At 32.3% G+C, this 26,336-nt stretch overlaps 3 protein-coding genes across 4 annotated transcripts; 2 read left to right on the top strand and 1 right to left on the bottom strand.

The window, feature by feature from the left end:
- Positions 1-8,078: 8,078 nt before the first annotated feature.
- On the top strand, positions 8,079-15,213 carry LOC110630247 (phosphoenolpyruvate carboxykinase (ATP) 1). The gene is made up of 13 exons (XM_021777647.2): positions 8,079-8,237; positions 8,455-8,726; positions 10,298-10,467; positions 11,161-11,314; positions 11,392-11,476; positions 12,363-12,463; positions 12,688-12,986; positions 13,164-13,337; positions 13,489-13,554; positions 13,649-13,827; positions 14,060-14,229; positions 14,314-14,482; positions 14,913-15,213. The coding sequence occupies exons 2-13, from the start codon at positions 8,464-8,466 to the stop codon at positions 15,054-15,056; spliced, it is 1,974 nt and encodes a 657-aa protein (XP_021633339.1). The 5' UTR covers positions 8,079-8,237; positions 8,455-8,463; the 3' UTR covers positions 15,057-15,213.
- Positions 15,214-16,083: 870 nt separating this feature from the next.
- LOC110629873 lies at positions 16,084-18,967 on the bottom strand. Of its 2 annotated transcripts, XM_021777055.2 has the most exons (7): positions 18,660-18,967; positions 18,436-18,503; positions 18,202-18,342; positions 17,560-17,601; positions 16,711-16,847; positions 16,515-16,616; positions 16,084-16,422 (listed from the first exon to the last, which is right to left on the bottom strand). In XM_021777055.2, exons 1-7 carry the CDS (start codon positions 18,719-18,721, stop codon positions 16,294-16,296), a joined length of 681 nt encoding a protein of 226 aa, XP_021632747.1. In that variant the 5' UTR covers positions 18,722-18,967; the 3' UTR covers positions 16,084-16,293. The 2 variants fall into 2 exon arrangements, with proteins under 2 accessions (XP_021632747.1, XP_021632748.1); XM_021777056.2 differs by lacking the exon at positions 17,560-17,601.
- Positions 18,968-19,180: 213 nt separating this feature from the next.
- Positions 19,181-26,023, top strand: LOC110629872 (titin). Its single transcript, XM_021777053.2, has 10 exons — positions 19,181-19,328; positions 19,887-19,977; positions 20,078-20,304; positions 20,902-21,016; positions 21,977-22,054; positions 22,225-22,348; positions 22,440-22,885; positions 22,976-23,115; positions 25,005-25,097; positions 25,689-26,023. Exons 2-10 carry the CDS (start codon positions 19,957-19,959, stop codon positions 25,798-25,800), a joined length of 1,356 nt encoding a protein of 451 aa, XP_021632745.1. The 5' UTR covers positions 19,181-19,328; positions 19,887-19,956; the 3' UTR covers positions 25,801-26,023.
- Positions 26,024-26,336: the final 313 nt, after the last annotated feature.

Raw genomic sequence — 26,336 nt, forward strand, 5'->3', positions numbered from 1 at the left:
TTGAACCTATGGGTTTTTGATGACTTTTTGAACAATGTAGCTTGATTGTGTGTGATTGAAGTGTTGTAGATGGGGTATATGCATGTTTGAGGCCCCTAGGAACTTGTATGCATGATTTGGTTGAAGTATATGCATGATTTGTGGGTTTGGGAGGCAGGAGGTTCATGTGAACCAAGTTTCTGCCCGTTTGGCAGAAACCAGGTTCGGCAGCCGAAGGAAGTTTCGGCCGCCGAACCCCTCTTGTGGAGGCAGCATTCGGCTGCCGAAGGTGCCCCCGAAAAGAGACTTTCGTCTCTGTCCAAGACTTTCGGCCGCCGAAGGTGCCGCCGAACCTAGCTGAGTTTCGTCTCTGTCCAGGACTTTCGGCCGCCGAAGGTGCCGCCGAAAGTGCCCTGTTCAGCCATTTCATGCATATTTTCTGTGATGATTTCATGATGTTTTAGGGGGTTTTTGGGGGATATATTAGAGTCATGTTTATATATGTTTGGTCCCTCATTGGAGTCCACCTGTGTAGGTTCGGACCCGAGGAACCAAGGACCCCAGCAGTGAGCCAACTGCTACAGAGTTGTCAGAGTCAGCCAGAGGTGAGTGGAACTAAACTTAACCTTTTAAAATTAAGAAATGAAATGCTTTTATCATGCTTCATGCATCATGATCATATTATAGGTTGTTGCATTAGAACTCACGACTATGCCGCATTGTATTGTTGTGATAGATGATAGTGGATGGACACTAGGATGATTCATTAGCCTTCTATATACGAAGTCCTGTGGTGCCCATAATAGGGCCGGGCAATACGAAGACCTGTGGTGCCCATAATAGGGCCGGGCAATAACTCCGAGTACGAAGTCCTGTGGTGCCCATAATAGGGCCGGGCAATACGAAGTCCTGTGGTGCCCATAATAGGGCCGGGCATGGAGTTGAGGGATTTTTGAATCAGTCCATCCGTGGTGTGATTTGTTTGTGCAGTGACGCATTTCATGATGACATATTTTAAATATTCTTTTTATAGTTCTACTCACTGGGCATCTAGCTCACCCCTCTCCCCTAACCCCTAGGTTTGCAGGTACGGGATAGATAGAGAAGGCAAGAAGAGAAAAAGTCATGTATGTAATAGTTAGTTTGTGGACATGACAAATGTATTATGATGTAATGTAACAATATTCAGTATGTTATGTAATGAGGTTATTGAGGATAGGGTTGTGCTTGACCACAGTATATTGTTAATCCCTTTTGTATGTACATGATCTTATGTTATGATGTTTATGTAAACTAACTCAACACAGATTGTTTTGCCCTTGAGGCTTGATGAGATCCCACAGAGGGACTATGTTATGTATATGTACAGAGTATGCACAGGTTGAGTTAGTTGATGACAGTATGTATGGAGAAAAGTTTTAATTTTTATGCATGTTGTTGATCATGTATGGGATTATACAGGTTTACAGGTTATATGTCAGGCTTGCTACGGGTCCCAGCGGCCTTAAGTCGACCCGGATCCTAGCGCCGGTAGCGGTCCGGATTTCCGGGGCGTTACAGCAGGCCACACCCGGACTTTCCCTTACATAGTGCCAGGGGCGTAGTGCAGGCCACACCTGGACTTCCATATCATATCGTATCTCATCATACTGAGGACCAATGGGTCATCCAACATCCATCCACATTAACATTAAGATATGCAATGCAACATATTCGTGGATTCTAATGCAAACAACCTAAAATATCACATGGCATTCGTGATGCATGAATCATGCTGAAACTTGTATTAATTTAAAACATAAGGTTTATTCTACTCACCTATGGCTAGCTCTAACAAGACTCTGAAGCAGCTGACTCACTGCTGGAGTCCTCAGTTCCTCGGGTCCGAACCTACACAGGTGGACTCAAATGAGAGACCAAACATCTATGATCATGACTCTAAAATACTCCCCAAAAACCCCCTAAAACACCTTAAAACATCCATAGAAAACATGCAAAGGAGGGCTGCACATGGCACTTTCGGCGGCAGGTTTGGCGGTCGAAAGTCCCTCCAGAGCCGAAAGTCATGCAGGTTCGGCAGCACCTTCGGCGGGCGAAAGTGCCCTCCAGAGACGAAAGTCCATTTTCGGGGGCAGGCTTCGGCAGCCGAAAGGCTTGCCTCACAGACAGGTTCGGCGGCCGAAAGTCCCTTCGGCTGCCGAACCTGATTTCTCCCAAAGGGCAGAAACTCGGCTCAACAAGCTCCCAAACTTCCAATCATGCATCCAACTCAACCAAAACATGCATACACACATACATCAACACCTAGGGGTCTCAAACTATCCTAAACCCCAACTACAACACATCAAACATGCATATCCAACACACATTGCCCATATAATCACATAAAACCTAACAAAGCTCAACTAACCTAAACATGCATTTCTACCCCAAGAAACAACTTAAAACTTGTTTAAAACATACTATAAGCTCAAGATCGGCTCTTACCTCTTGAAGATCGAGAGAGAGACGACCTAAACTTGGAGAACCAAGGAAAAAAACTCATGAGTCTTCCAAGCCTCAAAACTTGCTTTAATGCTCAAAAATCTTCAAAACAAAGTGAAACTCATGAAAATCATGAAAGATTTGAAGAAAAGGACTCAAAATCGGTGAGGGACAGCGGAGAGCTCACCTTGGCCGAAAATGGGGAGAAAAGCTCGCCCATTCGGACAAGGGGACCCTTTTATAGGTGGCTGGCCAGGCCACTTTCAGGGGTCTAACGTGTCTCCGCATGCATGCCATGTTCGGCGGCCGAACCTGGACTTCTCTCACTTATGCCTTCGGGGGCCTAAAGCACTCCCGAAGTGCATGCATGTTCGGCAGCCGAACCTGAGTCTTATTCTCAAGACTATTTTCATTCAAAACTTAATTTCTTTCTTGCTTAAAACCATAAAATACATTAAAACATTTTATGAAAACATGGTTTTACCCTTCTAGAGGTTTCCGACATCCGAGATTCCACCGGACGGTAGGAAATTTTGATACCGGAGTCTAGCCGGGTATTACAGACATCCTCATGAAGACCCTATTTTGAAAGAACAAAAGAACTCGACAAGGAAGCTCTATACCTCTAGACTCATTAGGAAAAGAGAGCCTTAACCTCTATAACTGAGGAATTGAAATTTTGTTTGATGATTTTATTAATTCAATCTTCCCCTTTAAATAGAGGTTACAAGTTGGTAGAAATAAAAAGACCATAATTAGAAATCCTAACTATTCCTTTAAAACAGAAAATCAAATCAATTAAGAAACTAAATAAATAAATGTTGCTGAAATCATACGTCTGAAATCATGCTATTATATTAGCTAAGATCAATAAGATATTATACTACCAGCCAAACCATTAATTTTGGTCAACTTTGTTGTTATTGTCTTTGTTTACATCTATTATAAGGCTCGGCTGGTCATAAGGCTCAATATACAATGCATCAATAATAATTTATTATAATTTTAATTTTTATTATATTTTTGAATTAATTAGATGGTTATAAGGCTCAATATACAATGCATCCATAACAATTTATTATAATTTTAATTTTTATTATATTTTCTGAATTAATTAGGCTTATACATTTAAGTACCGAATGACTTTCTTTAAGCCGAAAATAGTTCTAACTCAACTTAGATTAAAATAAAAATTTTTAAGGTTTATACCTTACTAGAAAAATCACTCGTTTTCCCCTTCACTATATTCAAAATTTTTATAACTTAAAAAACCTTATTTTACGAAAAAAGAAAAAAAGAACTGCTTACAAATAAGGTAAATGCTTTTCTGCTGTGAGTTTGTAAGGGGGAGAATCATACTTGCATATCTTGAACGTGAAGCATTTAATTTGCCGCCAAACAAGACGTTGGATCCATAGGTCCACATTTTCTGTTTACAGAATAAAATGGACGGATAAGATGCGTTGGGATTATCTTCACACAAATTCCAACCCTAGTTTTTCCTCCCTTTTTTTCTTTTTTTTTTTTAATTTATAATAAGTCATGTTATGCTTAACTTTTTCTATACACAATCCAATGCATTCACCTCACCCTTTTCAAGTGAATATCAAATCAAAACATATCTTTTATATTTAAAAAATTTCAATAATATGAACTTTTTTTATTAAGAAATCCATATATATATATAGAAAACGTGTAAAGATTGATTTAAATATTGGAAAAAAACTGCAACTAGAATAATTATTTTTCTTTAGTTTGAAATAATTAGACGTTGAATCCATTCATCCACACCTGAAATCAACTTGTACAAAATGGAAAAAGATTGGAACGGTCCAACGAAGAGAATTTATCTTTTTCCTGCTAAAAAGCAAATTCCACTGTTGCACAAAGTCACAAACGACGTCATATCATGGTCCCTTATTGCAACCAACTGCCCCATTCCTAATCCTTGTGTAGCTCTCCCACTGTGGCGTCGGTCAGTAATGTATGAAAATTCTTGCCGTATGGTTTAAAAATCATATACTTTTAAATTTATTGTAGTATTTTATATTATTTTTTCACTAATTAAATTTTAATTTTTAAAATTATTTTAATTATATTCTATTTTATACCATTAAAAATTAATAAAATTACTACATTACTCAATACGTTATCGTTATATTATTGTATTATGTCCATAAATTTTAAAATATAATTAATAAATGATTTAAAAGATTATGGTAAAATTATTAATTTTTTTAAAAAAATTAATTTAATTGAAAAAATAATATAAAGTAAAATTATAATAAAATTAAAAATATATGATATTCTTTTGATAATTATTTATTTTATTAATAAAATTTTAATATTCTTTTTAGGAGATAAAAGAGTGGAGATTTGAATTTATGACTCTAAATGAATTACATATACCTTTAGTCACTTAACAAAAAATTAAGTTAGAAAATCAAATTCTAAATTAATCTATATATTATTATTTTTTTTCACTCTCTAAATATTAATATAATTTAAAAAAGTGAAGTTAAAAGGAAATTTTTTAAAAATATATATTTTAATTATTTTTATTTTAATTAAATCATGTTAAATATTATTTTAAATTATTTTTTAATATTTTATAACTAATATATTTAATAATATTATTTTTTTAACTATGAGTTTAAAAATAATACTAAATAGTAACGGTAGACTGCAGGAGTGCATTTAATCCAATGTTAAAAAAATATAATTTAATTGATAAAAATAAAAGTGTAAAGTGAAATTATAATAAAAATAAAGTGTAAGATTTTTTTACTATTAATGCTAATCTTCATTGATTTAATATTAATATGATAATTCTTTTAATTTTTAACCATATAAATAATGATCGGATATATTTAGAATAATTTTAAAAGGTTAAGATTGAATTGATAAAAAATAATAGTAAAACAAACTTAAAAGAATATACTGTTTTGACAATTGTCTTTTTAAAATATAATTACATAGTGTAATTATTTTTTTAATATTTAAAATATAAAAAATTAGGTGAGATTGTATAAAATATAATTACATGAAATTTTTTTAATATTTTTTTTAAATGGATTTTTTAAAATAACTTTTTAATATCATTCTGAACGAGATTGATTTTTTTTTTTTTGGCATATTATGCTTTTCCTGTTTTTTTTTTCCCTTCTATTTATGTGTTTCAAGGAAAGCTCCTATGGAAGAGAAATCGAACTGTTTATGAGATATGCGTGTTTTTTTTTTTTGGATTTATTCGATTGGAGAAAGCTTTTTGTGGCTCGGGTGACGGTGACTTGTGACTTGATTCGATGATAAAAATCCTTACTCTCTTTTTTTAGTATCTAGTTTTTCTATCACCAAACTTCAGATTCAGCGGGCATGGATCAATTGTGGTAAGTTTTGTCTTCTTATCATCCTAGATGTTTGTTTGTGTATCTTGATTACTGGTTGGATCTTCTACTCATGTGGATTCATGGCTTCTACTGCTAGTGTAGGAGCAACATCATCTTACCTTTTCTAGACAATGACGATTAGAGGTTCTTGGAGTTCTTCAGGATGGATGATAACGTCAATTTTTTTTTTCTTTAGGTCTAAATATTCAGATCATACAATTTTCAGGTTTCTAGGGTTTAGATGTTTTTAAAATTTTCAATTATTGAGCTTTAGAGATCCTATTTTTCTTGATGTTTTAAATTGATGTAATTTCGGTGTTGACCTCGATTTTTATTAATGATATTATTCTTTTATTTAAAAAAAATCTTTCATTTATTGTAAAATATTTACTTTTATAATAATAAAAAAATATTATTTCTTATTGTTGTATTGTCTATTATTATTTTTTTATATAAAAAATATAATTACATAATTTTAAAATTGTTATGCATATTATTTTAAGTTAAGTCCTAAATACATGTAAATGTATAACTCTTATATAATTTTAGATTACAGTAAATCTAGAAAAAAGATAAATTAAAATAATATGTGTACATTTTTTTATAGAATTTATTATATGAATATGAAAAAAATGGAAAGATATTTTTCTTTTTAGTAAATTAAATATTTATTTGATGATTAATTATGGAAAGTGGAAGGTTGAATGAATCATTTTAAATTATTTTTGTATATTAAATCATCGTTTGAATGGTGGAAAAACTCCACTGGAATTTACTACAGTCATGTTCCTGGTTTTCATGCTTTTGTTTGTGTCAGCATGGGGTTGGTTTTCTGCCCGCCCATAGTCTCATCTCTTTGGCAGTATTTTGCATGGTTCACGATGCTTAAACCTCGTATAGATTCCAAGGAAGGATGAATGACGTGGCACTTCCTTTGGCCGCCGCAATTCAGTCTGCGACAGAACGATAAGCAGCTGACGTTGACGCCGTGATGTGAAAGCTCTTGGGATTTTTTTAGATTAAATTATTGTTTAATCCTTAAAATTTTCATTATTAATATTCAATTTTTTTAAAATCATTTTTATTTGATTAATCATTAAGTTTTTTTATTATACATGCCACATTTAAAATTCTAACAAGTATAGATTATAAAGAACGAAAATTGATTTTAGCTACATATTTAAAATTTTTATTAGTAATATAAAAATATTAAAATTATCTTTGAATTATATAATAAAATTAAAAATATTAAATTTTATTTTTAAATTATAATTAAAAAATTAAATAAAATTAAGTAAATTAAATAAAATATAACTCATATTTTAAAATATTAATAAATTAAAAAAAATAAATTTAAGCAAGAAGCATTCAATAAATCTAATAATTCATTGAAGAAGTTAATTAATCATATTGATGTTATTGGAATGTGATTCTTTGAAAAAAAAAACCTTAGCCATCATGTGCTGACATAAAATTGTTTTATTTTATTATATCTATTGTTAATAATTAAAAAACTATCATATAATGTCGTGATTTCAAAATACTTGATTGTAATAATGAAGAATTAAAAGCTAAATTAAAAATTTCTCTTGTTAAATTCAATAGGAAATATATTAGAAATGGACGATATCGATTTACTCGTATTTATTAATAATTATTTATTAATAAATTTAATCCATTATTATTTAGCTACGAAAAATTTACCAACTAATATTTCAATTTATTTGTAAATTGAGGAAAATATTAAATTTTTTTTTTATTTTTTAAATTTGCTATCAAAAATTTTAAATGAAATAATTATTTTATTAATAAAATAAAACTTTATACACTAAATTATTTTTCATTAAAATTGTAAAAACTAAATTATAAATTTTATTAAATTTCATAACCTATGTTAAAGTATAAAATTATACAAAATAAATAAAATAAAAAATAATTAACCAGCAAAAGATTTGCTGGATTATACGAAACATTGTCTAAATTGCAAGAAAAAAAAATATGGAAAAAAGGATCAAGCCAGTAACTATCTGCAATGGGGGCGGGGACCACCAGATTTCGTTCTGTTCTTGATCTTGACCACTACGTTTCCCTGTTTTCAAATGACAGTTTTCGGAATTTTCCTTTTCTTCCCTGGGTGCTCGACCACCATCTGGGATAAATTCTAACCATGGTTATCTGATTTAACTATGGTTAACCTCTCCACTTGATTTGAACCCTTTATAAGCGGCTCACTGGCTTCTCCATTTTCGCATCACTTCTCGCTTAACCATTTTGCTTTCAGCATACTCTCTTCCGTTTCATGATCGAATCCTCCATTTTCTCTCACTTTTTCTTCTAGCTTCTCCTCATATCCCTTCGAGCTCGCTCGTTGTTTTCACTCTGCTGGTTCGTTTTTTTTTCTCTCTCTCTTCTCGCTTCTTGTACCAGCGTTTTTATTTTCAACATAGAAGAGAAATCGTTAGATGATCTGACGTCTCACTGTCATGCCACAAATGGCTTAAAACATCTGCTATGTTCGTCATTTCTTGAAGTAACAAATGAACAATTGTAGGTATCATGTCTTTTTTCTTAATTTCCGTTTTTTTTGTTGAAATTTGAACAGTGGAGAGAGATGGCAACCAACGGAGAGGTGGCGATGAACGGGAAAGGAACGGGAACGCCTAAGTCACCGTTGAGGAAGATCGCAACCAGCGACAAGCATGACGGGATCTGCCATGACATGAGCGCATCCACCGTGAAGGCCCAGACTATCGATGAGCTTCACTCTCTTCAGAGGAAGAAATCCGCGCCGACGACTCCGAATAAAGGAATTCAAGGTTCTTTCGCTACTATCTCTGAAGAAGAACGCCAAAAACAGCAGCTCCAGTCCATCAGGTATATGATTATGGCCCGGAGTTACGGTGGAAGCTTAAAAAAAGCGTATTTAAAAATAATTTAAAATGTAACTAAAAAAATACTTTAAAATTTTGTTTAACCATTTTAAATTTTTATAATTAAAATATATTATATTTTGTTTTACATTATTATATTTTAAAAATATATTTAAAATTTTCTAACTTATCTTGTCTTTAATAATTAAAGACATATTACGCGAGTTAAGTCCCACGTCCTCGTCTCCTAATTTTAAAAAATATATATTTAAAGTTATTCTTTTCAATATATCTATATTGTAAAATAATAAAAAAAGAAATAGAAGAAAACGAAGGAAAATTTTTAGCGTCAAACCCGGAATACGGGGACGAGACGCGGCTGGGATCTCACCCTGTCTTTGTGATAATCGCGATCGTTGATGGGATGATCTGAGATTATGGGCTTTTTGTGGAGCCACGGAAAGGCCGGTGTTGGCCCACTCAAGAAACGACACGTTTTGAGATGCTGAAATATTCAAACCCCTTGGTGTCGAAAATCTTTGAAATTTCTTGCTTTAAATGTTAAGTTTCATTTTTTATTTTGAGAAGGTTGAATTTCATTTCTATGTTTAATAGATTTTGAATTAATTTATTTAATTTTTTTATCTAAATTAATTTAGAAATTTTAATTTTAAACTTATTATAGGTTAGAAATAAATATTTCGAGCTAATTTTTTAATTTATTTTTCAATGAGTTAAGTTATTTATTTTTCAATTTAACTGAAAAATTAAAAAACTTGATTTTTTGATTTTCTAAATATTTAGTTAAACTAATTTTACATTGAAAATTCTTATTTAATTTAGATATACAATTAAAAATAAGTAAATTAAAATTTCTGACTAAATATATGAATGAAATTCGAACGTTAATCAAATTTCTGGTTTATGTTTAAGGAAGAACAAGATGCCCCTAAAAGAAATATGGGTATTTTTTTAAAAAACAAAAATCATTAAAAATCATTTTTGTTTATTTTGCTGAGGTGAGAGACCTTTTTTATTGTCCTTTTTGCCCTTTTTAAAGAAAATGAATAAAAATGATAATTATAAATTTTTATAATTTTATAAATTTAATTATATATAAATGACTTTTAGTTATTATTATATATTTTGTTTAAATTTATATATTTGTTATGCATTCTAGTTAATTTTATATAAATTTAGTATTTATATTTAATATAATAAATGTAAAACTTTTTTAACAATTTTAAAACAATACTTTTATATCAATCTAATATATTAAAAATAAATAATTGTAAAATTCGTTTCAATAAAAATTAATCTTAATTAATAAAAAGAACTTACATCCCATAAACTTGACTGATGACCAATCAAATATTCTACTTCATAAATAACGTAGGAGATATTTTCATTAATTTTTGAAAAAATTAGTTAATTTATAACTTATGAGATGAGTGGTAGAAAATTTAAATATGAATTTTATTATAATTTTATATTGTTACATAATTAATTTTATTCTTTTTTTAATAATATTGTATCACAAATTTAACAAAAAAAGTTGTTGTGGTTTTGGAACAGTGCATCTTTGGCATCGCTGACAAGAGAAACTGGTCCCAAGGTGGTGAGAGGAGACCCAGCGAATAAGATCCGACCCATTTCAAAAGATCATCACGCCGCTGTGCCCGCTATCAGCGTCAGTGACAGCTCCTTAAAGTTCACCCATGTTCTTTACAACCTCTCTCCTGCAGGTAATTACTCCTGAAGCATTAGTTTCATGATACATGCACATTTATGAATCAAGTAGCGTTATCAGCAATCTGATAAGTTTTAATCTTAATAATATTTTGTGGTATTTATTATTATACATAAAATAAACTTTTCTCAATTTATAAATTTCCTTTTTTGGAAATGAAAATTAGAGATTGAGAAATAACTTTTTTCAATTTATAAATTTTGAATGTATGAAAAATAACTCTATTATCATTAAATTAAAATTTATTAATATTTTTATAAATATTTTATTTATTTTATACATCTATATTCATTAAATTGTTATAAATTTCAAGAAAAGAATAATTATATTCTCATTGAAATTAAAAATATTAAATTTATTTAAATTCACATAAATATGATGTCAATAATAATAAATTAGAGTAAATTATTAAATTAGTTAAAATCTTTTTATTTGATTTATTTAGTTTAAGCAACATATAAAATATACATGAATAAATTAATCTGAATATTTGATGAATTAAATTAAAAATAAAAATAGAAATATTATTAATGGCAAAATATAAGGGCTAAAAAGTAATTTATTCAATATATATGTCCTTAGGCCTTGGTGTTTCTTCTGCTTTATTCTTGTAAATAAAACATCAAATGATGTCAAAAAAAAGGCAAATGAAGCGATGACCAATAAATCTATATATGGATTTGTGCAGAGCTTTATGAGCAGGCCATAAAGTACGAGAAAGGGTCGTTTATTGCATCAACAGGTGCATTGGCCACCCTCTCTGGTGCTAAGACTGGCCGAGCCCCCAGAGATAAGCGTGTCGTCAAGGATGATGAGACAAGCGAGGAGCTTTGGTGGGGAAAGTGAGTATTCTCTCATTAATTGGCTTAGTTACTGTTTTCGTCCATTTTAATTAATTAATACTCTTTTGTACTAACAGAGGTTCACCTAATATTGAAATGGACGAGCACACATTCATGGTTAACAGGGAAAGAGCTGTTGATTACTTGAATTCTTTGGACAAGGTAGTTTTCAACTACTACTTTCCCATCGCCTAGCAATTTGTTTTTATTTATTTAATAACCTAACAGTAACTCTTAACTTTTCTGATTTATTATTGCTTTCAACCATTATTCATTGATTCGGCTCCTTTCATATTTGTCCTGTTACCTCTTACATGCATACGAAATGCACTTCTTGAAAATGAGTTGCCAAAATAATATATAGAAAAGATAACCCTAGGGTATTGTCTTGGATGTGCAACTTTGGATGATAATGGTATGGTGGTATACCTTCGGAGTAGCAATTTTGTCGTCCTAATACTGTATTACTGTGCCTATTTATCAATCAAATTAACAGTTTAGTGAAGAGGTTAGCATGTGTCTGGGATTAAATATGTTCACATATATACATGGATTCTTACTTTGTTATCCAGCAACTTGCCTTAATCGTCAAGAACTGCTGTTCAACAAAAGTGGAAGTCTAATATTTTTTTTTTTTTAGAATTGTAGTCTAGCAATTGGAACACAGCATTCTTAAAAATGAGTAATCTGAGATAGATTTCATCTGGAGACCAGAATGTTTAGCTGCCAATGAAGTTGTTGAAGACTTGAATTTGTGTTCCTGAGTTGATGGTAGATGCAGTTCTAAATGAAACTTCAAATTAGCCCTTTTTGGTTCTATAAATTAACTCCAAGAAATGCAACTTAAAAATTATGAAAATTTGAAAAAAAATATATATAAATTGAAGTGCAAGCAGAAAATTAGACGTTTATATGCTATGGTAAGTTATAGTTTAACTTGTTACTAAGATTTTTGACGATTTTGTTCCGAACATACCCACTTTTGCATTCTCATTCCTTGTGGATTTTTAAGTGAACAGTGATTGACAATTGAATCTTTTTTTTGCAGGTCTTTGTCAATGATCAATTTTTGAATTGGGATCCTGAGAATAGAATCAAAGTTCGGATTGTATCTGCCAGAGCTTACCATTCGTTGTTCATGCACAACATGTAAGTAAAATATTCGAATTACTAACATTTAACAGCAGTATTTATCTGTTTCTATCTTCCACAAAGCCCAAGCCAACCAGATAAGTCTCCTTTATCGTTGATGCCATGTTAATTATGATATCATATACTGGATATTATCCCCCCTACAATGGAGGAAAGTGGTAAGTAAATATGTATGGTGTATGAGCTAAGTGTGTGCAATTGGATAACTGGGTGGGTGGCAGGTGTATCCGACCCACTCTTGAAGAGCTGGAGAATTTCGGTACTCCGGACTTCACTATATACAATGCTGGTCAGTTCCCATGTAATCGTTATACACACTACATGACATCCTCTTCTAGCATAGATTTGAATTTAGCTAGAAGGGAAATGGTCATCCTCGGCACACAGTACGCCGGGGAAATGAAGAAGGGTTTGTTCAGTGTTATGCATTATCTCATGCCTAAGCGTCAAATCCTCTCCTTACATTCTGGCTGCAATATGGGAAAAGATGGAGATGTTGCTCTCTTCTTTGGATTGTCAGGTATAGTATCACCATGTCATGGTCGCGATATGGTGCCAAGTCCAACCATATGATATGTGCCTTCTTGCTTTTGTCTTAACACCTTCTTGTTTAGTTTGAAATTATATATGGCATATATAATTAACCATTTCTTTTGCGCCTTTATTCTTATTGATGAGTCAATTTCAATATCTACAGGCACTGGAAAGACAACTCTGTCTACTGATCCAAATAGGTACCTAATTGGAGATGATGAACATTGCTGGAGTGAGACTGGAGTGTCAAATATTGAAGGAGGGTGCTATGCCAAGTGCATTGATCTCTCACAGGAAAAGGAGCCTGATATTTGGAATGCCATCAAGTTTGGAACTGGTACAATTCTGAAGACCCAATTTTTAAGATCACACTATAAATTCAAGTGTGGGTATTGAAAATGATAAAAGGGTTATATGAAACTGGAAAATTTTATAGATTTAACATGTTTTCAGAGTGTGAATTGATGCAATTTTTTTATGGTTGGCAGTGTTGGAAAATGTGGTATTTGATGAGCACACTAGAGAGGTGGACTATGCTGACAGATCAGTTACAGGTGAAAGGATAAACTGGATGATTTCAGTTTGATCCAGATAATTTATTTTGGAACCTTGCATTTGATTGAACATAAATAAATTTTCTTGTTGCAGAGAATACTCGAGCATCTTACCCTATTGAGTACATTCCTAACGCAAAGATACCATGCGTCGGTCCACACCCTAAGAATGTCATTCTTCTGGCATGTGATGCATTTGGTGTGCTTCCACCCGTGAGCAAGCTGAGCTTGGCACAGACCATGTACCATTTCATAAGTGGTTACACTGCACTGGTAATTTTATGCGTATTAATTTATTAAAACGATTGATTCTCGTTTTCGCTACATTTCGCTATAATTGGAACTCGAAATTGAGACCTGACAGTCCTAAAAACGACTCAAATGTCATTGAGCTAAAGTTCATTGGTTTATCAGGCCTACTTTTAATAATTTTTAGTATTTACAAACACTTGTAAATGAAATGCATATAACAATTCAGCAATGAAATTTGCGATGATCAATTCAGGTGGCTGGCACAGAAGATGGTGTGAAAGAACCACGAGCAACATTCTCAGCTTGCTTCGGTGCAGCATTTATAATGTTGCACCCTACCAAGTATGCAGCTATGCTAGCTGAGAAGATGCAGAAACGTGGGGCAACCGGATGGCTTGTCAACACTGGCTGGTCAGGTGGAAGGTATGTTTTGCAATGTTTGGGTCTGTCACAATTTGCATCAACTATTCCTTTTAAAAGGCTGAATTATGTTTGCATATGTTACAGCTATGGGTCAGGCAGTCGTATCAAGTTAGCTTACACAAGAAAAATAATTGATGCCATACACTCTGGCAGTCTCTTAAATGCAAATTATAAGAAAACTAATGTGTTTGGGCTTGAGATCCCCACAGAAGTTGAAGGAGTGCCTTCTGAAATCCTGGATCCTGTGAACACTGTGAGTAGCCTATTTCTCTATTTCTTCATATTTCTATCGCTTGTTTATAATTGCCCATTCCACATAGCTTGTGCTCTTCTCCTAGTTGTAATTTGAATATATAAAACAATTGGTTAAGAGACCAAATTTGCCCCTAAATTATATATCGGAATCAAAAACACAAAATTTCATCATTTGATCCAAATTTGTTCCTAAACTAACATTAAAATGTCAAATAAAGCCATCACTTGTCAGCATTTTCAAGTGTGAGCGATATTATACTTAATCTATCCGGTCTTATTTAGATTTGTTTGGCCTTTTAATAATAGTTCAAGACTAAACTTAAACCAAAAGATAAAATTTGATTATTTTGACCGCTTCTGTATAGTCGAAGGGCAAATTTGACCTATTTGTTTACAACATTCTAATGCATTTGAGTTTTGGGTTGCAGTGGTCAGACAAGAATGCTTACAATGAGACACTGCTTAAACTGGCTGGTCTATTCCAGAACAATTTTGCAACATTCACCGACTACAAGATCGGAAAGGACAACAAGCTTACAGAGGAGATCCTGGCAGCTGGTCCAGTTTTTTAATTCCCATTGAATGAAAATTGGGGAATATGATTTCTGAATGAGTTGGAAGTATACAAGATAGAATAAAGAGTTAGGTTAAAGGTTGCAGTGACTTGTACTATCATGATATATGTAAACTGTTCCTAGTTTATTCATAATTAAAAAAAATAATCATCCACTTGTGTGTTGTTGTTCCTTCTATCACCTATTGATTTTTGTTGATTCAATTCTGTTATTGTTTTTTATATTTTTCATATCTGACAACCCATGCTAGGGGTGGTAGCAGGTTCAGTTCTTGCCGATATCTTTCGATTAAACTCTATTGGGACGGATCAAAATAGCATATAATCAGGTTTAGAATTAATTTAGATTTATGAAATAATATTTATATCGAGTTTAGATTCTATGTATTAAGTGCCTGTTACCTCAATCTATTTATTTAAATAATTAATTTAACATGTTCTTTATAGGATTGATTTAAATAATTAATTTAATATGTTTTATATATTTTTACAATGATGTTTGTAATTCTTTTCATAAATTTTATGTTAATAAAATAGAATTTAAATATTTTGTAACATTAAAAATTTTAATATAAATTAATGTTTTAAAATATTTTTATGTAATTAAATTAAAATTTATAAACTCTAACAAGCTCAAGTATTTTTTACATAATAACAATTAGATTTGAGATAGTTTCGATTATTGGATATTGAACGGATTGAGATTGTTCGAAGAGGTGAATTTTATGGTATCTTATCCAGCCGGTGCTGGGGGCCTCATCATGTTAATTATCTCAGCTTTGAACTTGATTTCCAGGATGAAGGGTGACAATTAACAATAAAATTGCATTAGCAAAATCCTTCTGATGGGCTTATGGGCATTGAGTGGCTTGCTGTTTGAGTGAAATTTCCAATTAGTCATCTGCATGTATTTGCTTTCATGCACGGTCCCTATCAATGTCACTAAAGTTCATAAAAGATTCTGCAACATTCTTACTTATACCGGAAACAGAGAACCAGTTTCTAAGAAGCAAAACAGAACAGCATTGGCAAAAAGAATATTTTAGAACAAAGTTTAATTTAGGAAAGTTTTACAGAAAATGGAAATCAATTTTTTCTGCAATTTGTTGTATGAAATTTAAACTTCTGCACATGCCTGAAAGTCTGAAAAAGGGAACTGCAAGCAAGCTCAGAAATCTTTCTTCATAAAAACCACCACGAAACGATCTAGAGTACGGAAAAGAAAACATTAATAACTAATGGATAAGCCTCCACGCCTGTTGCATGATTTCATCATTGATGTATGGATGCAATGACCACATAAGGCAATAGCTTTCCATCTCCCCAGATGACGATGTGAGATTTAGTGAAGTAACAATCCTTTCCTGGAACAAATGAACAAGTAACCTTCATTTCAAGGACGTATTGTATACTCCAGTCTCCATAACAAAAATATGGCAGATGGAGAATTCATTACCTGCATCATGTAATCTTGCTTTACCATAATGTATATGCTCCCCATAAGGGCTGCATAATCTGTCATTTGAAGTTCCTGAAGATCTACTGAAGAAGTTTCCTCCTAATCAAAAAGAAGTTTCGGTGTATTGGAGATAATTTCAATGAGAAATTGTAAAACAACATTGCCGTCATTGGCATACAACATTTTCCCCAACCTGGTTAATAGCTGCTTGTTGATCGAATTTTTCACATAAATCTTCATCCGTCAAGGGTGAGAAACTTCCATTGGCAGTTTTAATTGCAAAAGTTGAATCCTCCAGAAGTTTGTCAAGTTCATTTAGTATGCTTTTTGCTGCAACGGACAAACATACTTAAACACTGCTTTAAATATAAAAACACCTTTGGAGAGAGAGAGAGAGAGAGAGAGAGAGAGGTGGTGAACCAAACGTGGCAAAAAAAAAAAGGATAGCAACATTGCACTCACTTGCCTAAGAGGACAAAGTAGAGTCATAAACAGAAAGGCAGTAAAAGTTTTGTTTGTTTAATTATGTAGTATTAGTAATATTTTTATAGTCTCAATTCCATAAAATTCCATAAAAAATTTAGAATTTGATAAATATAATAAAGAGATTTATAAAAAGTAATTCCTCAATTAAAAGTACCATCAATATTCTAAGGAGGTTGAGAAATAAAAAAAAAAAATTAAAGATGTAAAATTTGTAAGATAGACAATTAGCTTTTAGTGAAAGAGAAATAGGTTTTAATTGACAAGATATATCTTAAGAAGCTAGTTGGCATTTAAAAGATCTATCTGATTGAGAAACGTTTAAGAGATAAAGATGACACATGGTAAGAGTTCAACCTTATAATAATGCATAGAAATGTCTATGATACAATAGTCAATAACAGAACATATAAGCAAACTCCTAAATTTGTATTGAGCACCAACTTGAGAAGCATAGAAACCAATTCCCAGAAGTTTTTTTTTTTTTTTGGAAAAAAAGAGAAGAGAAGAGGGCTGGAACTTTGCTAATATAGTAATGTGATTAAGAACTAGAAGTTACCTTTAGTTAAATGGTTATGAAGTCCGAGTATGCACGTATGCACTTCTGTGCAAAAGTTTTAAGCATTAAAACCAAAAAGTTGCAAGAGAATGAAACGGAATGCAATAATTAAAAAAAGAAAAAAACGGCTACAAGTTTACAACTAGAAAAGTACTAATCTGTAAGAAATATAAAAACACATATGACATATGGGAGCTGACAAGAAAACTAGGAATGCAACAGCCTATACACAAGATTGATGAATTTATACTTTGTACGATCACATAGAAAGAGTACAACTCATTTGGAAATTTCAGAAAGAAACACATAACAACTAAAATACAATATTCAAGTGAAAGAAAAAACTACAACATAACTGATTGAGGGTTATAATCTTGTATGACACTTTACCATTGCAATTGACTTCATATTCAAATGGAGCCTATGAAGGTTTTCTTAAGTAAAATAATGGAAAATGAAGTATAAAACCTCTCCAACCCAGCAATTCATCAATTTGGTGATCTGAAAGAGTAAGGTTTTCAATCCTCTAAAAACCTCATGTTTCCTGAAAAATGCTACTAAATTATTTTAAAAACCCTTATCTAAGCTCCAAAAACTTCCAGGAGTGTTAAACTTACAAAAATAATATACTGTTGCACTTACACTTGCTTATATTTTGGATTCTATCATGACTGGTGATAAAACCAGCTGCCATATACGATTTAAACCTCTCTGTCTCATTGGCTCGGATGATGTTCTCTATTAACTCAGATTTCCTGTTTATTGGAGGACGCCGGAGCAATTCTACGTGGAGAAATAAAGAAAAATGTCAAAACTGAAAGAAAAAGAAAAAAGAACATTAAAATATACCATAAACGTTAATAGGAAAACGCCTACCAAGCCCTTGCTGAAATTCACCAAGTAATCTACTTCCAACAGCCCCAAGTTCCTCAAACTTTGCGACACTATAATCAACGGGCAGCCATTAACGTATAAATGAAAAATTCCAACGAATAAAACCATTTGAGATTCTAAACTACAGAAAAAAGAGAGGAATTTCCACTTTAAATTAGTTCAAGAATTTTCGGGCACTGAGCTTAGCGTTTTCTCTTCGCAGTTACCTGGTCAGAAAATCTTTAAAAATCTGGAATTCAGCTTTAAACAGCCCTTCTTTGCTTCCCATTCGCAATGAGACGGAGAAAATCAAGTAAAAGGCATAAGCTTAAAATTTCAAGGTCACCTAGGCATTTTATCAAACACCTCTTCGGCTCTTTTGCACTCCTTAAATTTTGGCCATCCAATCACAGCGCAAATGCCACTGTGTCGTATTGGGCAACAAAACCTTTTCCTTTTGTCGTTTTGCTTTATAAGGCCAAGCTTTCGATGGGCCAAAATTCAAATAGTTAAAATAAAGAGAGAGAGGGAGAGAGGGAGAGAGAGAGAGGGGATTGGTTTTCCTTCGGGATAAAACTGGAAGCGAAAACGGAAATTTAAAAAAAAAAACAAAATCGAAAATGAAGAGGGGTGCGCAGTTCACAACTCCGCGTACGTTAGCGTATTTCCCCTTTGCCTCTGGGTCCTTCCGTTTGCATCTCTTTATCCCCGAAAACCTACACGCACAAGCCGCCTTCTCCTTGATCGCCGTCTCTCTGCCCTTTAGATCTAAGAGGTTGCTTTGCTCTCTCTTTGCGTTTTGCTTGTCTCGGTCTCTTTCGAGCTCTGCGCCTGAATTCAAGGTCGAAAATCGCTCAATTTCGATCCAATTTCATCAGATCTGGAGAAAATTTGAGGTAATTGACATAATTTCTGATCAGATCTGTTGATTTTAACAACTAAAATAAAATTTTTAATTGTAAAATTCAGTCAAAAGCTTTATTTTTTCGGAAAGAACAAATTGTCGATCTTTTTTCGAATCTGGATTGATAAAATATTTTCTTCGATTAAATACAATGAGGTTTCGTGTTTTTACGGTCTGATTAGTATTGAAATATACTTCACGAATAATTTTCTTTATGCACTTGAAAGTTATCTATTTCGATCTTAATATTCGATTTTTTTAACTAATTAAAGGCATTGATGCCGTTTTTATATTAATTCCATCGTACTTTTTTCCTTTATAATTTCTTTCTCTTTTGGTTTGTTCTTTGGTGGAATTTTTTTTGGTGCTCTTAGTCATTCTAATCAGAACCAAGAATTTTATAGAATTGGAAAAAAAGGGAGTGGGGTTGTATATCAGTCTCTTTTCTGTGTTCTATCGTATTGAATTTTGCCTAGATTTCAATTTGGTAATTGCTTCACTTTTAAATTTTTTCTTTTCTATTGGATTAATTTGTGTTCTCACATTTCAGGGATCCAGTAGTTGTAAGGAGCAACTCTCTCTGCTCTCTGCATTGATTGTAGTGGAGATAATAAACTGCAATGCGGGGATATGAAGGAGATGTAAGCCATTCTAGGTGTTATCTAATCCAATATTTATTGCCATTTGAATGATTTATGTCCTTTAATAATTACTAAGGTCATGAGTGTAATTTGTTTGTAGGAGTTTGAAGATTATGATGCATATGAGGAGGAAGGATATGAACAAGAGGAAGAAGGCGAGGAGGAGGAATATGAGGAGGAAGAAGAGCAAAAGCCAAGTGCAGAGGCAATTGAATATCTTGAATTAAGGGCACGAATTAAAGAACGAATTAGGAAGAAAATGCAAAGGGAAAATGGTTCTGCTGTTTCCAAATCCCAGGAGATAAAGAAGAAACTTTCTTCCGATAAGTGAGTGATATGCTTATTTCTTAATGTGAATCAGCTTACTTTTCTGTCTTTTTTCTGGATAAAATATGTTCTTTATTTGCACAAGTAGAGAAGTGATGATATGACGGCCCCTAGTGAAATAGAAATGCAGCCATGTACTTGTGGACAAGAATTTTAAAGATGCTTAATGAGTCACTTTCCTTGAGAGAGACTGTAGTTAGGTATGAAGAGTGCAATTTGAGAATGCACATTATATTTCTAGTTACTCGAGAATATGTAATAGTCATGGCATGTGCAGTGGTTTAGGTAATGCTTTGACATTGCGCCAGAAGGTCTATCAAGTGATTATTGCTAAATCGGTATTTTGATTTGAATGCAATATTTATGCATTGGTAGATGTGCACAAGTGACCTACTTTATACAGTTCATTGTGTCATATAAGTTGTCTACACTAGCCCTAACACCACTGTGTGAGGTTTATATTTATTTATAGAGTTAATACTGTAAAATTAAATTGAATTCTGTCATATATTTTTTATTATTAACCAATTCAAGTATGTGGTCCCGTATATGATGCTTAATAGTTCGTTCATATGTCTAATTTGCATCTTTCTGCAGCTATGGATCATTCTTTGGCCCTTCTCAGCCTGTTATTGCCCAAAGAGTAATTCAAGAAAGCAAATCATTTCTAGAAAACCCACATTTGGTATCCAGAGTTTCAAATTCCCACCATGTATGTACCTTAAACTTTTAGCATGTAAAATTCTATGCATAGACCACTAATAGAATCCAACTTAAGCTCGCACTTACTTGCTTATGGAGCATTCTTATTTTTATGAATTGAGAGTATGACAATTCCCTACTTGTTTTATTAAGGTTGCTTTGACTTTACTGAGGTTATTTATAATATAGCCCTTGAGATTTGACAAAACCTATAACTTGGTACCTGCTTTTTTAGTGAGACAATTTAGTCCGTAAGTTTCATTTTATTAGCAAAATAGTAATTTAATTAAAATTTACTATTAGACTATAACAATTTAGTCCTTCAAATTTTACTTTTTATGACAGTTTAGTTCATTTAGTTTTTAATATTTGGAACAATTTATTCCCTTCAATTTGAGTTAATTTCTTCAATTTATGATTGACTAACACTAAATTTAGAATGACTATTTTGTTAATTAAATAAAACTCAAGGATTAAATTGTTTACTATTAAAAATGTGGATTAAGTTTTGGATTTTGCTAAATCTTAGGGACTACACTGTAAATTACCCATTTTACTATTTATGAACTGAGATGTCAACAGTAAGCTAGTTTACCGAAGGAAGCTGCTTGCAAGCCCTTTGTCAATGCTGGGAGGAGATCCCTATATTTTGATAAATTTCTAGGGGAAATTGTTATTGCCTTGATATTCTGTCAAATGAATCTAGAATCCTTCATATCTAAAAATTGAGATGATAAGGAGAGAGAAGCTAGAGGAATTCTAAACAAATTAATTTCTTTCTTCACTGAAAATCCATAATGTTATTTTCAATTTTGATGCAGCTTTTGGGCATTGAATTGATGTTTTGTTCTCTAGTCCTTTTATGGGCTAGTTTTTCACCCTAAGCACATTTGCCAAATGACAGTGCTGGAAACAGCTTTGAATGTATTTTGTATTAGCTTTTATTGTAATGCTCTTACTGCTGCTACAGGTCAAGAAGACCTCTTCTTCAAGCGGCACAGGTTCGAAGAATGGAGTTCATCAGCCAATATCCAAAGTCAGGAATGAGGTATTCTGAGCAGCTTCTTATTTATTACCACCTCCTGCTACTGTACCTCCTTTTCTCTCTTCCTCTGTGCACATGTGGTGAATTTAGTGGGTTGGGGGGGTGGTCTGACACTAGCTTCAAAAGAAGTCTGAGCTGCAAAGTAAGGTTCATTTTTTTTCTTATATGTGCAGCTAAAAACAAAAGTTCAGAAACTTAAAGATACAAGAGATTACTCCTTCCTGTTATCTGATGATGCAGAAATACCGGCTCCTCCTAAGCAGTCAGTACCTCAAAGTGTTGCTGCTCCAAAATCCGGTAAAATGCTCTTTAGTACACATATCTGGTTGTCTTAATACATTATATTTTTATTAAGAATACTTATACAGGATTTTTGCTGATGTTCAAGAGGCACGATCTGCACAAGTTCCACAGAAGAGTAAACAGCATTCAGGCAGTAGCGTTAGAGATACTCGTGGTGTTCATGAAGAAAGGAAATCAACTACTGTCAATGGCCAAATGCATTCTAAATCAGGGTTGTATAAGTCAACTTCTACCTGCAAACCCACTTCAACATTGATAAACTCGAGAAGGCAGCTTGGTAGCAACAATGGTTCTGGGCCTGGCCGGCCTACAGCGCCAAAAAGCTTGCCTTCAAAGATGCCTCCTAGCACTGTGGAGAAGAAGTCCTTTGTACCAGGTGCAAAAACAATCCTCCCTGCTGCTCGCAAACCTATCCCTCCAATTAAGCAGTCATCTATTCCAAGGCAACCAGTTGAACAGAGAAGGGCATTACCAGAACCCAAGAAGAATATAATGAAGCCAAATAATTCAGTGGTGTCTTCAAAATCTCAGGTTTAGGCCGAAACTTAATTTTTATAGTTTGTTAAAAGGTAAATCTTTGAGGAATGATAGTCCTATTTTTTACTTCTGAAAAATTAACAGATAAATAGGCCAGTCAAGCAGATTCCATCCCATGCATCATTGAAAAATAACCTTCCCAAGAAAAAGCCTGCCAGACCGTTCTGTGATGTTGAAGATGATGACGATTCAAAGGCGCTTGACATGATTAGGCAAATGTTCAAGTAATGTCTCCCCCCTCCCCCCCCTCCCTTCCCTCCCCTTCTTCTTCCTCCCTCCTCCCTTTTGTTTTTACATGCTTTTGTCAGTGACTTAAAAAAAATAATATTATCCTTGTGGTTAGGACTTAAGAAGCATACATGAATTTTGACAATCAATTAGATAACTGTCTTGTTAGTCAGGAGTGTACATGTTCTCTTCCATGTAAAACACGCCCATAAATGGGTCAAGGTTTTTGTTTCGATGAATTTCTTTTGATTCAACAATGAATTTGATTTGAGTTTACCTTATTTATGATTCTGAATAAGTCAGTCTAATACTATCCAGTCTTATTGTTTCTAGTTGTGAGCATGGATGTTTGCATGATTTCATTTATTCATTCAACAATTTGTTTTTTTCTTAATAGTATTGCGAGTGTGAATGTTACAATAGAGCTCCCTGAAAAAGGGCAAGCTTTTGATTTATAAAAATCAATTACTAGGGGTTAAAATATGTGTGCATGCGCCGGGCAAGCATGCATATGTTCAAATATCCCTAATGTTATATTAGTTAAACTTTATTTCAAGAGGGATGAGCAGTGAGCTGGATCTTTAAGCCATTATTAGTACATAAACTTGGATTAAAATGAACTTTATGCTTTGACCTATTATTAGTGATGTTGAATTGGCCACATGCCAGAGGTTCAGATATCTCTGGGTGTTCATGGATTGGTTCAATTCATGAAATCCAATCAATCCAAACCAACAAACTTGGTTAAATGGTTATGTTGGATGGATTTGGACATTTCATCCAATTTATTTTTTTTTGTTGGTTTTTGTTGGTTAACCAACAAATAACCATCTTATTTTCATATATAAATCCTAAATTCTAACTTCTCTTGTTTTTGTGTTTAGTTTGAATATAATACTAATTAGATTTTTTGTATCTCTATTATTATTAGGAATCTAATATCTCAATTCAATTATTTTATTTTTATTTTTTAATTTTTAAAAAATTAAAAGTTAGCCATATTTTTGCACCTGCATTATATTTTGCCGATACATTATTTTATTTTTTTGCAATTATTTCAGGTATAATAGTTTTTTAATTTCTAAATTAAAATTAGTTACATATATGAAAAAATTTAAATTAATATGTATAAATTATTTTAATTTTTAATTCGTGCAAAATATAAAAATAGTTACCTTTCTAAAAAAGGTTAAAATAATGTGCAAAATATATTTATTTTTAAATTTTTACAAAATTAAATTAGTCACATTTCTGAAAATAATTAAGATAATATATGTAAATTATTTTAACTTTTTTTAATTTCTAAAAAATTAAAATTAAAGTTATAATTTTTATTTTGAAATTAAACTTTTTTTTAGTTTAGAAAATTTAAAAGTGTATAATTTATAAAATTAATAAGATATCTTTTACTTATTATTTGAATTGTAATATCTAAATTTAATTATTTTATTTTCATTTAGTTATTTTCATTTAATTTTTATGATACTGTTTAATTTATATTTTTCAGTTGTACTTTTATTATATTAGTAAAGTTACAGTTGAGATTTGAATCATTTTTCATTGTATTTCATAATTAATATACCATTAATTAGTAAATTAATTTTAATATTTTTTATTGTATTTCATAATTAGTATACCATTAATTAGTAAATTAATTTTAATAGTTGATGGGGTATGTAGGTAATAAATGGTGTGAGTGGTTAACCATTGGTTAACTAATAGAAAAGATATATGGTAACTTAATGAAGATGGTTTGGATTCAAATTTGATCTAAACCAACCATTGAACATCTCTAGGATATCTTCTACTGCTTTTATCTTATTGAAATAGTACAAGTTAGTTTCCCATTTAAAAGCATTTCCTTTTCTTTTTCTTTTCCTTGCAGTACGAAAAGGTATACTGATCGCTATGATGATGATGACGATGATAGTATGATGGAGGCAAACTTTGATGATATCATGAGGGAAGAGAGAAGAAGGTTAGTGTTCACTAAATTTAGTTGTTTATGATTGTTGGAATTGTGAAGTTCCACTAGTGTTTCTATGAAAGTATTAGTTGCTGATTTTATCCTTTATGTGCTCTCTCGCTAACTTCTCAGCTTTTTAAATATTTTTGAATGCAGTGTTTGGGTTGCAGAAATAACTTGTGCATGAAGAATATATTCTAGTGGAAAATTTCTAAGAAATGATTTTTTTTTTTTTGTGTGTGTGTGGCAGGGAGAGTTTTTTTTTTGGGGGGGGTTTTAAATTTGCTTCACAGAAAGTTTGCTTTTTGGCCTTAAAATAGGATAAATTAATTTTTCATCGTCAAGTTATGTCAAAATTAACACATATATCCTTTGATTTTTTTTCTGAAAGACCCTTAAAAATAAATTATTTTATAGTCCTTGGATTATATCGAAACAAATTGGAAAAGTACCACAGTCGAAATATTGTAGACCGAGGGACGTTTAAAGTTTTGACATAATTTAGCTGCCAAAAAAGGAACTTAAGAAGGATCAAATTGAGTTTGTTACTTTTCTGTATCTTTGTACTCCTTACCTAGCTGTTGTTTATACATGGCAATACAGCGCAAAAATAGCAAAGGAGGAGGATGAGGAGCAACTACGCCTGATAGAGGAAGAGGAGCGGCGAGAACGACAGAGAAGATTGGCAAAGAAGCGCAAGCTGAGCCAACATTGACGGACCACCTATTGTCCATATCCCTTTTCCTTTCTTTTTTAGTTCTGTTTTTTCTGTTCTGGCGAAGTCCCAACCAGTTCTGCATCATCCCTATGATAGATGATGTGTGTGGGTTCTCCCTGCGATATGGGACTTGCAATTACATTCGAAATGTAGGAATGAATTCGCCAGTTCTAGGTGCAATTTAATTATAGATAAATAACAAGTGCAGGTATTTTTGGCAGCTGCATTTCGTTCTCAGGAGAAGGCTAATTGCGCAATAGAAATTCAATTTAGTCCATATTTAATGTATACATAATTTAGCTTTAAAATAAAAAATATGAGTTTAATTTGATCAGATATTAAAAAGTTCGATTTCATGGTTTTAAGTTATCAAGAAGTTCAGTAGTGTTCTTGATTTTTGAATAAAAGTGAGTGTGGGTTTAAATTATTTTTATCATTTTTAAAGTTGAAGGGTGAAATTGACTTTAATCCCATAGGGAATATGATCTCAATTGAGATGATTTGGCTACGAGATTTATTGGGTTTGGAACATG

The sequence above is a fragment of the Manihot esculenta genome, chromosome 13, assembly GCF_001659605.2.
Source record: "Manihot esculenta cultivar AM560-2 chromosome 13, M.esculenta_v8, whole genome shotgun sequence".
Classification (NCBI taxonomy): Eukaryota; Viridiplantae; Streptophyta; class Magnoliopsida; order Malpighiales; family Euphorbiaceae; genus Manihot; species Manihot esculenta.